The 13,455-nt window shown below is 39.2% G+C and overlaps 1 protein-coding gene across 1 annotated transcript in view; it reads right to left on the bottom strand.

The window, feature by feature from the left end:
• Positions 1–13,455, bottom strand: part of SCYL2 (SCY1 like pseudokinase 2) — a 53,149-nt gene that overhangs the window by 36,154 nt on the left and 3,540 nt on the right. The window contains exons 2-3 of the mRNA XM_054028847.1: positions 11,607–11,811; positions 252–409 (exon numbers count right to left, since the gene is read on the bottom strand). Of these exons, the coding sequence (XP_053884822.1) occupies positions 252–409; positions 11,607–11,783 (335 nt within the window). The 5' untranslated portion in view covers positions 11,784–11,811. The remainder of the gene's footprint in view (positions 1–251; positions 410–11,606; positions 11,812–13,455) is intronic.

The following is a 13,455-nucleotide window of genomic DNA, read 5'->3' as shown; positions in this document are numbered from 1 at the left end:
TTTGTTTTAATGAATATTTTAGCAGTTGAAGTCAGTCACATACTATACCTTCAACATCTCTGTGAATAATATCAGAAAAAGTGACCGTTTGGGCAACAGTGCAACTAGAACATGGTGACATATGACCTACTTTTATTTATTTTCTCTAATTGCCAAGTCCATATCTTTTGTTATTATTTCTGCACGTTTTTCCAAATGCTCCAGACCTCTATGTCCAGCAAAAAAATACTTACAATTTTACTAAAATTTACCTGGATTCCTCTAATGGATGTTGGACGGTAACTAGTCGAGGGTGTCGAAGCCTTGTTAGTTGTTGAACTCCTCGCTTTAAAGAATCAATAATCTGATCCTTTTCAAATTTCTGATATTTGTCTATTAACTTTTTATCAAAGACGAAAACAGCAACTTCCTAAAAATAAGCAACAAAACTCAGTCAGTATTACCTAAGCCACACAGTAAAGTTTATACAATATGATCCATCAAAGCAGAAAGTAGTTCATTATACATCCATAGCCAAATGCTATACTAACTTATTTCAGTTACAATCAACATGATTTTTTTAAATCTCAATTCAATAATATATTTTTCCTGAGCCAATAAACTACTGCTACATACTTTATAAAAAATAATGATTTGACTATTACCACCATGGAATAGGCGCCGACTCCGTGGGTGCTCTGGGGCTGGAGTGTGTGTGTGTGTGTGTGTGTGTGTGTGTGTGTGTGTGTGTGTGTGTGTGTGTGTGTGTGTGGGTGGGTGGCACCCACTGGTTGCCCGCCTAGCAGAACCTTCCACTCCGCCCAGCACCTCCTGCCCATCCGTGGCCCCATGGTGCAGCGCCTTCCCCTCCCTCCCTGTGCCTCTTGCAGATCAGCTGTTTCGTGGCATCAGGAGGCACTGGGGGAGAAGGGGGAAGGAGCGAGGGTGCAGCGCACTCGGGGGTGGAACTGGGCGGGAAGAGGCAGGGCTGGGAAGAAGCGTGGTGGGGGCAGGGCAGGGGCGGGGCATTGGGGGAAGGGGTAGAGTAGGGGCACAGCCTAGGCAGAGCCTGGGGGAGCACCCACCGCCTGGCAGATTAGAAACTCGGTGCCTATGGTTAATGGTACCACGCTACTTATGCGATTACTAAGCAGCACATCTGAAGACAGCAGCTGGCCTGATTTTAAATAAATGGGAGTTTTGCATACTCAGCACCTCAAAATCAGCTCAGGTATTGGTAATTTAAATAGTTTGAGAATACACTTATTTTATTTGTTGGAATGATGCTTTGTTATGATTGACATTTCTATTTTTTCTTGAGCATATTGTAGAGAATGGAAAGAATAAATTCTTTCCCTAAACAATATTTTCCTCAGTTTTTTTTTTTTTTTAACTCAACTCTTAAAAAATTACTCAAGAGAAAATGCAAGTTCTACTGAATTCAGAATGTTTTGCTGTCTCTTAAAAATTAATTTGGGGGAGGACTACATAATTTGGTAGGTCATATTCAACAAAAAATTAAGGAGTCTTCCAGCTCCTTGTATGTCTGCTCCTTGTACAGAAGGAAATATGTTCATAAAATATAAACTAATATAAAGCTAGATTTTATATAAATTTATCAATATTAATTTGTATCCAAAAATGCTATGTTTCAGCCCAAAGACAAGACAAGGAGGCAACTGTTGGTGTAAATTTGGGCACAAGTGCTATTTTAATGAATATGCATATTCAGCATGTCAGCCTGCTATACAGCAGGTCACACATGCAAACAGCACAATGCTAATAATTTTCACCTATATGTATATATATTTGTATATAGACAAAGCAAAGCAGCAAAATGACCTTTGCAGTAAGTTATGTGAATAAATATTACATTTTATTTGTCCACATGGAAGTTATTTATAATGGATGAAATCCACCCCAGGTCAGAGGGCTCAAAAAAAACCAAACCAAAAACAGTTTATGCTTAATTATATACTGCAGTAAAGACTTGTGATGTTGGCCCCCCCGCCCCAAAAGGCTCAACTTCACTCCAAGGAACTGCAGTGGGCACACAACTAACCTGAGTTTTAGTGATATTACAGTTCAAGCAATATGCCCTATACTTAAAATGGGAAATACTACTAGAATTGCTAATATCTCTAAAACAAGCATGAGAATTTTAGGTGCATCCATTGTTCAGATTATTTCAAGCAAACCATTGGACTAAAGAGCACACAGTGTTGGTTATTTAAGATGAGATAGACTTTTCCATCTTCCTCTTCCATCCAGCAGAATTCTTTGAGATATCTAGTAAATTCACCTCAACATTCTGCCATTCTGAGTGCCTGGAAACTGTTACCATTAAACAAGAAAACGCACTCTATATAGTTCTTTCTACAGAAAATTGAAACATAGTTGTTTGGTCCCATAACAGTTTCTTCTCTTCATGAAAAGTTCTTATTAAAAAAATTAGTCAAGACAAAAATAGTGCTATATTTATTTACAAAACTGAGTGTAACATCTTGCAAAGGATTACACAGGGGTTTAACTTTATGGACTACTTGGAGTCCAACTGAAACCATGAAGTCTTAGTTCTTTTAATACTAAAAGAAATTCAAGAATATCCTTGTCACCTGCAAATCTTTGTATGCTAGCCACTTCTCATCTGCTTCAATATAAATTGTTTTTCTGACTTAATATCCTTTCAGTTTACTTCCACTCAATCATGAATGGTATCCCTCATTAGAAAACAGCCCTCAGTGCCACAAATGGCTCAGGATTTAAAGCATTTAAAGTAATTCCCACACCATTTGCCGCCTTCAATTTTTACATAGCAGAAGCCTTATCTAGCATATTAAATCAATACTATTACATATTGATGCTATGGTACCAGTCAGATTTGCCTAAAACTTCTTTTTAGAAGTTATTTTCTGTTTGCACTAGGATTTCTCATACCTGTAATTCCCTATAAATGGAGATATCCCATCTCCTAGAACTGGAAGGGACCTTGAAAGGTCATCAAGTCAGCCTCCTGCCTTCACTAGCAGGACCAAGTACTGATTTTTGCCCCAGATCCCTAAGTGGCCCCCTCAAGGACTAAACTCACAACCCTGGGTTTAGCAGACCAATGCTCAAACCACTGAGCTATCCCTCCCCTGCAACACATACAAGGTCCATCTACAGTAAGGACAGCAGAAACTGCAGTGTACATACAGCTTACAAGGTTCTAATCACTGTCAGAAAGAGCAGTAAACACACCCAAGCTCTGCCTAAACTGCAGATACCACCAGAAGAGTTTGCACACACCTGCTAAGAATTACAGATCTGTAGAAAATACCTTAGTTACTTTCTGACGGTCTCATCTTTTTACCTCATAAAGCAAAGCAGAAAACAACTGGGTTTTTTTCTGGAATACAGTTAAATAGCTTAGTGTCATTCAGAATGAAGACCAAAGACACCTGAGTTTCTCATAGCTGATCAAAGCAATTAACTCCTTCACAAAAGCGATACAAGACATTCCTCTAAATCAGGGGTTCCCAAACTGCGGCATGCACATGTCTTGAGGTACTTGAGACATCTCCCCAGGTGGGGCGGGGGGGGAGGGGAGGGTGTGTTACACAGGAAAAAATGTGTAATGGTGGATTTTATTTTATTTATTACATTTTTATAATAGGCTACTCAGACGAAGTTTTAAACTCTGTGGGAATGTTATATAAAATACAGTAGTTATTTTACTTCAAGATGCATCAATGAGAACACAGATACACAGAGACGCTGACTTATAGAGCCCCCTCACTTCCAATCATCACACAGCACAGGTTCAGTTTACCCAGCAACTGTCCAGTCTAATTAAGCTCAGAACTTAGGGTTTTTTTTTTTCAGTTGTATATGTCACACTATAACTATCTGTATGTAAAAATAAAATATGGACAGGTTGTATTAAGAACACAATGTATAAGTGATGAGAAGGGCAGGGGTGTGTGGGCAGCTGGTAGATCTGGAATTATAATAGCAAGTTATTCATATAGTCCTTTTCGTGGACTCAAAATGAAAAGTTAAAAATCAACAGGTGCCTATCATCTTATATATTTGTAAAGTGCCTAACTTAAAGGATTATATCCTATATACATCAGGGACAATTTCATCCACTACCAACATGCAATAACCATTGGAAAGGCACCATGATTGCTATACAATAGTTTAGGGATAGGAAGTGAATGGTATATTTTATGCAGTTATACAATTAAATAAACATATAGGTAAGCAAAATATAACAGACTTCACTGAAATTTGGTCAGACACTGGGATAACATCAATTAATCACAAAAGAAATTATAAACTGAATTTTAATGGTCAGTCGAGGCCCCAAATAAAAATACAATTCTTTGATATTACTTTCTCTTCCTGTTATAAGAATTTCTGCATTGAGCAAAGGTGAATGGAAGACTTCAATTGGTTATTAAAAATTAAATGAGAAAATATAAGCAACAGGAAATTCAAGTTATGTCAAGTATATGTCTAAATAATAGACACCATGAACAGAGATGATTAATTCCTTAAAAGAAGGCTCCTCTCTCTAATATAAATTCACAAAAACTTCAGTCATTATGGCAGAGTTAAAAACCAGTGCCAATCTTCTTTCCAACCAGCAACAAATGAGAGGCCAGAGTGGGGAAAACAAATGGCTTCAGAAGTTTCCAAGGAGTTCAGATACTTAAATGATGGGCCTGGAATAAGTAACTAAGATGTTTATCTAATCTAGAATGCAAGCCATTAGAGAGAATGGTAATCAGTTTAGGTGCTTGGGAAAGGATATTTAAAGAAAGGAGGGAAAACAAACAAACAAACAAAAAACCCAACAAAGGGGATGATAATCCAGGAAGATGACCAGCTTTTACCAGAGAGCCTTCAGAGAAAAAGAATTAAAGGCATTAAAGAATTTACTGTCAAGCAAAACTGGCAATCTGTCTTTTATTCTTATAACCATATTAGGAAAAGTAATAAAGCAGCCTACAGGCTAGAAGTGATGCAGCAAAGGCAAAAACAACTTACAATAGAAGATGGATACGTTCTAAGTCCCCACAGAAAGACTCTAATGTAGTTGCCAAATATTTTATAAGGGTCATTTTAAGGTAAATCTCCCAGGGTAGTTGCATGATGACTTAATTTTTAAGAGACAAGCAGTATACAAGCAGTAAATGGAAAGAAACCCAGTCCAACACATTAAAATAATAATTTCTAAGATTTTTTTTTGGCTGCTGTATAACTGCTTCATAAAAATTCAGCTTCTATGCCAGATACTCTTCTTCTGGAAAATTTCACTGAAATTTGACAAGTAATTGTCTTGAAAATTGTTCAAGGTGTTTGTTGAGGACTTCACTTTAACAAACTGTAAATATGAGTGTTAAATATTTGTTTTTTCTTTTCTTGTATGTTGATTTTTACCCAATATTTTTAAATATAAGTAAATACAATAAAATAAATAGATGTGTGACATTTTCCAGCACACAGCCAAATGTGAACATATATAACACGACTAGTGACTGACATCTGGATCTCCACACAAACCAGTACAACATTTCTGGAGGGTTTTTTTTGCCTGTTTAATGATGCCTTTAACATTATCTGAGCATTAATATTTTGAAGTAGTAACAACAAGTGTGTTTTAAAAGGTAAAGAGGAATAAAAAACCTGAACTTTATGGCATTTTGCTTTCAATTTGCATTTTAATCTAACCCCTTCATTACACAAAGTGGTGTATAATCACATTAATTGCAGACTGCACATGAGCACAGCTTTGTTTATGTCTGGATGCACATTAAAGTGCTAAATTTGTTTTTATTACTTATTTAAAATGAAGCACTCTTTGTCCAGAGTTCTTTAAATTTCATAATAGAAATTGATTTTTGAAGACATAACGTATCAGCATTGGCACAATGACTCAAGCAAAGTCAACCCCCAGATAGTCTAGTAGAGAAGAGGAAATATTAGGCAAAAATATTTTGCTGAACCACAGGCCTCTAGAAAACACTTCTCTTCGCACAGACATATTAGTAAACCCATAGGTGACCTGAAAATATTTTGAAAGAAAAAAGAAAATTTAGGATTATGTGCCAAATGCACCAATAACCTGGGTAAGAATACAAGATTCTCCCTGCAATTGTAGCTCTGGGCTGCTGCAGGCCCTGCTGGGTCCAAGTTCAGGTCCAGCACAGGCACCAGAACCGAGAGCAGGAAGCCTCTCTCTCCTGTGCTCTTAAGGAGTCCCCTCCTGGTCTCAGGCAGTTTGGAGGAGGAAGCTGCTTGATTCAGATGCAGAGATTACAAGAGCAGGACCTACTGAGTAGACTGGGATAAGGCGGGGGCGGGGGGAAATGGAGGGGCGCGAGGGAATGGAGATGGTAGATTAAATTCCTCTCAGTAGGGTTCTAGTCTCAAACTGGCTTGGCAAGTAGACTGGGACAAAGACATGAGTGGATAAATGCTGAGAGTGGATGAGGAGCCCAGGGTGGAAAACGGACAGGAAGCCAGAGGGGATAGGGAACTTGGGGAGAGAGGAGTTGACTGGGGAGATAGACAATCAGATGGAGACCTGGGAGGAGGGAAAATTAGGACTAGGTGGGCAATGTGCTGGAACTGTGAGGAGTCCAGAGGGGTGAAACTAGGGATTGATAGGGCAAGAAGACTGGAGTGGGGATGAGAAGCCTGTGGAAAGTGGGACTGGCTGAGTGAAGAGAATGAGACCGGAAGAGGAGCCTGGTGTGGGAAAGAGACAGGACTGGGAAATAGATAGGTTGGAAGGGATAGGGCAAAAGAGAGGACACTTGAGGGGAATGGGCAGAAGAATCTGTGCCCACTGGAGCACACACCCCTCCTCCAAAGCCTGGAACGGAACCCAAGTCTCACCATTCTCTTATGCGTGTGAAATCCAATGGCAACGTTTTCTATCCCCCTCTAGAGCAGTGGTTCTCAACCAGGGGCCTGGGGCTCCCTGCGGGGCCGCAAGCAGGTTTCAGGGGGTCCGTCAAGCAAGGCTAGCAGACTCATTGCGACCCAGAGCAGAAAGCCAAAGCCCCACTGCATGGGCCTGAAGCCCTGAGCCCCACCACCTGGGGCTGAAGCTGAAACCTGACCAACTTAGCTTCATGAGGCTCCCTGTGACATGGGGCCCCAAGCAACTGGCCTGTTTGCTACCCCCTAATACTGACCCTGGCTTTTATATGCAGCAAATCAATTGTTGTGACACTGGTGGGCCGTGGAGGTTTTATAACATGCGCGCGGGGGGGGGGGGGGGGCTCAGAAAGATAAATGTTGAGAACCCCTGGTCTAGAGGTCATCCACACAGAAGAGAGAACGACTCCTAGGGGAATTCTGTGCCATTGCGCACGCGCAGAAGTCATGTGCCACACAGAATTTCTTTTCCTTAGCAGATAATAAATTTTGATGAGAACTGCTGCAGTTACGCCTTTCCCTGACCAGGGCCGCTGTGGTGTCAGGACAGAGAGCAGACGATCCCAGTTGGGAGCAGCCTGAGCTGTAAATAGGGAAGAGAAAAGTCTGCGTTCCTCACAGAGCTCTGCTCATGGGGCCAGGTCAAGAGGCAAGGGATACGTGGGGCTACTGGGGGGGCGCACGCGAATGGGAGTGAGGGTGCAGGGACACAATGGGGCCGGGGGAGGAGGTGGCTGAGTGAAGGTGCAGGGCCACATGAGGATTGGGGAAGGGGCTGGCTAAGTGGGGGAGACACATGGGGACAGTGGCAGATGTGCCTACCTCAGAGAGGCTAGGGGTCAGCATGGGGAAGGCACCCTAACAATCGATCCCCTCATTCCCCCCCGCTCAAAAAAAAAAAACAAAAAATGAAACGTTCCATACTTCTACCACCCATACATAACAACCCTCCAAGTTCACACCCAGGCTCCTTCCCAGCAATTACTTCCCTCCCCCTCAGCTCCTCCATTACCCCAGACTCCCCCAAGCCTTTGTACTGCTTCTGAGGGGTGCAGGAAATACGTTTCTGTATTGTAGTCTAAAGAATTATTACTCAAAGTTCTTTATTAATATGTCTAGTAAGGAATCTATTTGTCAAAAAACGTTTCCAGAATCTTTTTTGTTGTCTGTATTGCTACAGACATACTTGCTGATGGGTATTTTGAAATAAATTACCAAAATAATTGAAACTGGCATGTTTATTTTGTGTTATTTTGACTAATAAAATATGCAGAATTTTAAAATATTGTGTGCAGAATTTTTAATTTTTTTGGCACAGAATTCTCCGAGCAGTAACCTACTACTGCTATAAATTACTCCTGAGTTGACACCCCAGAATCTAACGGCAGAAGTTTTGAGCACTTGGACACAATTGAAGTTGGTGGGACTGTGCTTTGAACATAACATGCAAGATGCTGGGAAAAAAAAAAAAAAAAATCAGATTCTAGGTGCCTCAAATTGGGCGTCCAAAATTAGTGGATACTTTTGACCTTAATCTCACTGTGCCTCAGTTCTCCATCTGTAAATGGCGATAATTATACAGCCTCATCTCAGAGGGGTGTTGTGAAAAACTCCTTACTCTTTATGAAGCACTCAGCTATGACAGTGATGAGGGTCAAAAAAGTCTGAGGAAATTAATATTTCTGTCTTCAGAGAAAGGTTTGAATAGCACGCAGTGAATAAGGGCTAGGGCCACACATTGAACAATGAGGAGAAAAAAAATATTGATTATCTACTCATTAAGTCTGAACTGTCCATCCTATGCACTGAACGAGGCAGGGGTCTTGTGAGAAAAAATAGTATGCCATAATGTAATTAAAGAATGTATCACAACGCATATGCACATGGTGACCAGATTTCAGTTGTACAGGCAACCTTAATTCTGGCATTTCCTAACTTTTAAGTGCTTGACTTTGCAACTTTACTAATATTCTTTTAATCAATGTACTTTTTTGGGGGGTGTAATAGATATAATTTGGCAAATCATTCCATTCAGTATCTGAACACATACCCAGCATGTGACTACATGATGCGCTACTAAGATTTTCTGGAACCTCAATTAAAGAGAATTCTCTACTTAAGACACAGGTTAGTATTCCAATAGTCATCTGTTCTTTTTCCAAAAGAGATGCCCCATCCTCCCATTCTTTCACAAGTCTTTTTTAAAACTGGAGTCTTTTTTAAATTACATTTCCTTCCAGGTTGTTTTAGTAATAGCCTCATTCAACTGTGATTATTCTGAAACTAATCTCCCTTCCTCACTCGACTAGTTAGTTAAATAAATTTTGATTCCAACAAGACTGTGAGAGTTAACGGATTCTCTGAACGAGAAACAGAAACCAAGTGTAGCAGGGATTCTAGTGCCCAGATGATCATCTCATTACACGTTTTGCTAAACCTTGAGATGGAGGAGGTGGTTTGGTAAGAAAGTTCTCTCAAGTGCCCCCATCCCTATCTGTGCCTTCCTGAATGCATTTTAAGAAGAGGGGAGGGAACTAGTGCTTCCTTAGGCCAGAAAAAACTAGATTAGATTAGATTACATAGATAGAGAAAGAAAAAGATGTTCAAGGCAATATGGAGTAAGTAAACAAAGCCCAAAATGGACTGAACAAAAACAAAAAAATGCTGGGGCCTAAATAATTTTTTTATATGTATATATGTATGTATGTGCTACATAGGACGATTCAGAATACATATACACAAATATTCATACATGCATACATATATTATCTCGTACATTTATTTGTGTAAACCAGACACCAAGCAAGCAAAAACCTGATAATCAAATATTAAAATATAAACATCCTTGTAAACCAGGACAGACAGCAGATCCAGGAGGGCAGTAACAAGTTTCCTCCACTTCGAGTGCCACAATACCATTTCTAAAAGCATTCACCTTCCAGACGCCAGTGATGAGATTTTCAAGAGTGCTGAGTGTTAAGAGACAAACTCCCACCGACTTAAACTGAGAGCCGAGGTAGGTCAACACAGTTCAAAGCATAATCCTATCTCACCCACTTCCACAATATACCTTACTTCCACTTATCCAGGGAACAAGAGACTTTCGATCAGTTCTGCTTCTCCCATATGAAAACTCAAGAGTTCTGTGCAAAGGATTTTAAACTATGTAAAATGCTGCAAAGTGAATCTGTAGCCAGATGGCCAAATACTGAATACCTATTTGAATACTGAATACCTATTTGTGGTGGAAAGAAAGGAATGCTGATACTGCTTACAAAAAAATCGGAGCTATTTGAAACAGGACACTCATGTAACATTTTGGGGAAGTTAGTGATGTCACTGACACAGATGACAAACAGCCACTCACAAGTTGCCAGAAGGGTGGACTGGCAGAACAAAGGAATAAAATAAATTACTAATGAACAGATAGCATGCAATATAATAACCATAATAGATCTTGCACTTCACTGTATATCTTAGCAATGTTTGGAAGGAGTCTACCAAAGAGTATAACTCCTCACAAACAACTGGAAAAAGACATCCTTCAAGAAATTATTCTTATATGAAAATAATTGTTGGAAGCCTTTTCACACACAAAGTACTTGCACTGATTAGTTTTGTTTTGCAGCATCGGATTGAATGTTGACATGATGACTGGCCAAAATATGAACTACTGATAATCATGTCACTACTAGTCAAATACAACTAATCATCACGCAATAAAATGCTTGTAACATGGAACTGGCCGTGTACTTTTAGCCTTATCAGTGACAAAATAGTTTGCAGAAACATTAGTCAGGGTTTGCTTTACCACATTTGGAGCCAAATCATGCAGACTCTACTGTGAGAAGACCCAATCAAAACTTGAAAAATGTACCTAAGCTTAATTCCCTGTCTGGAGTGGCTTGTTAACCAGGTGAAAGATACCCATAGTGCCATAGCTCATGCCCCCACAGCCATATCCATATTGCCTTTCCCCATGCCCCCACGGCCGCATCCGTTGCAATTTAAAGAAATAAAAGTTATTCCATCTATTAAGCACTGTAATTGTATTTTGAGGATTATTGATTGAAGAGTGCTTAGTTGTTTCCGTATTCAAAAGAGTATTAATAACATTGATATTCTTAGTTAAATAATTTTTCTTATGATAGTGATATTGTGCAATAGAAGGAAACTGTTAAATGCTTACAGTTTCCAGTCCATTTTTACATTATTTAAAAAAATATATATTGGCTTACAAGGCAGCTGTGGGGGTGGGGCGGGACTTGGACCCATTCTGGGCACCAACAAAAATTATACAAACCTGCCGCTTCTGAGCGAATAAAGTGTTTACAGGAATGAGGGGTTAACAGCAATGACCTGAAACAGGCATGGTGAAGGCAGTTAGCATGAGGCCATCCCCCACATACTATTGGTCAACATACCTCATGCCTAACATTTCTTACTGCTCAATTTCTATTGACCCAGAAACTAAATTGTGACAGTCTGTTGTGATTAAATGAGCAGTGGGAACCTTAAATCAATTAAGGCATTTGGATACCTTTTCTATCTTCATTTGACTTCACGAGTTGTAACGCTAGCAACAGTTTACTGAATAAAACGTTCTTCTAAACCTTTCCTAACAAAAGATGCAATTGTTATCATTCCTCAAGTATGATTTTAATGCAACCAAAGGCCTTCACCTGAGATCTCACCTGTTTTGTTGACTTTTTAGTTCCATTAAAGATCTTCCAAGCAAGCCCACTGCCACCACTGGCAATATGTCGTCCAACATCAAATTCCCTGGTAACAGGATTTCCCATGACTGCACTGGTGACATCAGCTGTTACCTTTGTAACGGTACTTTTCAACTTATTCAGCATGGACTCCATTGTCCCAACTATATGCTATCACGTTAGCCTACAAATGTGAAGGGGGAAAAAAAAAAATCACAATTCTTTCCATTTCTGTTAATGGAAGGTACTGAAAATGGTTAGTTTACATTAGTTCATATTATTAAAAATACAGAACACAAAGCCAGCTATGGGAAATCTATATTTTAAAATGGAAGAGTAAAGTTTTATTTTTTTCTTAAAAGAGAAAACCTGCCTAAGATCTCAAATCATCAACAGTATAAAAGTATATTTACACTGAAGACATTTTAAAAAATGAGTCCTCGCTCTCTTACTGTACCTGCCAAAACCCACGCTCAAAATTCAGTGTTTTACCTGAAACAACTGCTGATGTTATTAACACTTTCTGTTCTGATGTGTTAATGAGTTCATCAGCTGCTGCAGGGAAAATGGAGAAACTGCTTTTTCTATGCTTTGCTTTAGAATTAGTGCTTCTGCATGGTTATTCAATTTGAGAGATGCAAGAGTCTGGTTTCCAATAAATTTCATTTTCACCTGTACTATATATTACTGTACTATAATTTCCTCACTTAACTGAGGTAGTTAATTACAAACAACTGCTGCCAGAGACGCCAAGAAAACACTACCGTCCAGCAACTCAAACCATTAATATGAATATCTTTTTGCTGGTGGGTGTGCTATTGGAGGAATAGGACAAGAAACTTATCCTGAAACAGGGAGAGAGACATACACACATCTTGTTCCCTACCTGCAGTAAGAAATTAGATAAAGATGGAACACAAGGAGAAATTAATTGCTAGTAACAGTTATCATACATAGAACACCCAAAAACAAACTCTAAATTAAGACAGCCTCCAACTTCATCTCAAAGAGAGGGTATGGAGGAATATTCATTTCTCCACCAGACAAAAGTAAAACAAACTTGAAAAATAGTGCACCAGGGAATATTTAAGTGTGCGCAAACATATTGTTTAAATTTATAGCCTTATTGGTCACGTACCTAGGTCACCACAATATTATTCTTACAATAACTAAGTCATGACCTTCTGGCCAACTAGCCTCATGAGGTGGTTTAGTATATTTAGTTCCTACCATCTTTTTTGACATTTTAGACATATTTACATGGATTCGGAGTATCATTTCACCCACCACTCTAAAGAGTACCACTGTGTTTTCCAAACAGAAGAGAGGATGTTTTGGGGGTGATACAGCAGATGTTTTCAAAATTATGGAAAACAAGTGATAGAAATAAGCGTGGGACACAATATCTAAGAATGAGGTAACGAGGATTAAATTGAAAAATTGTAGCTGTTTCATGCAAGTTACATTTCATTTCGATCACTTGCAGGTAAGTAAGTTGAAGTAATTTGTTTTCAGAGGTTAGAATTGTGAGTGAGGGTACTGTGGGAAAAACAAACAAACAAAAACAAACCCACACGCACCTGGGTGACAATAATCCCTAAATTTATACTTCTTAAAAATGTATTGTTAAATATATTTATTGTTAAAATATATTGTTATATTTGTAATCCCTTTCAGTTTTTTAATTTCTGCTGAATACTTCACCCCACTTGTGCTGGTTGGAAAAAACATGTTGTAGAAAGGAAGGGCGCTGCCTACTTAGGTTCCAGTCCTATAAACATTTAGCTTTAAGCTCATGAGTATCGCCTGTGGCTTCAATGGGACTATC

Source organism: Malaclemys terrapin, chromosome 1, assembly GCF_027887155.1.
Source record: "Malaclemys terrapin pileata isolate rMalTer1 chromosome 1, rMalTer1.hap1, whole genome shotgun sequence".
Lineage (NCBI taxonomy): Eukaryota > Metazoa > Chordata > Testudines > Emydidae > Malaclemys > Malaclemys terrapin.
The sequence above is the reverse complement of the archived record's forward strand: the minus strand, read 5'-3'. Positions and strand labels throughout refer to the sequence as shown.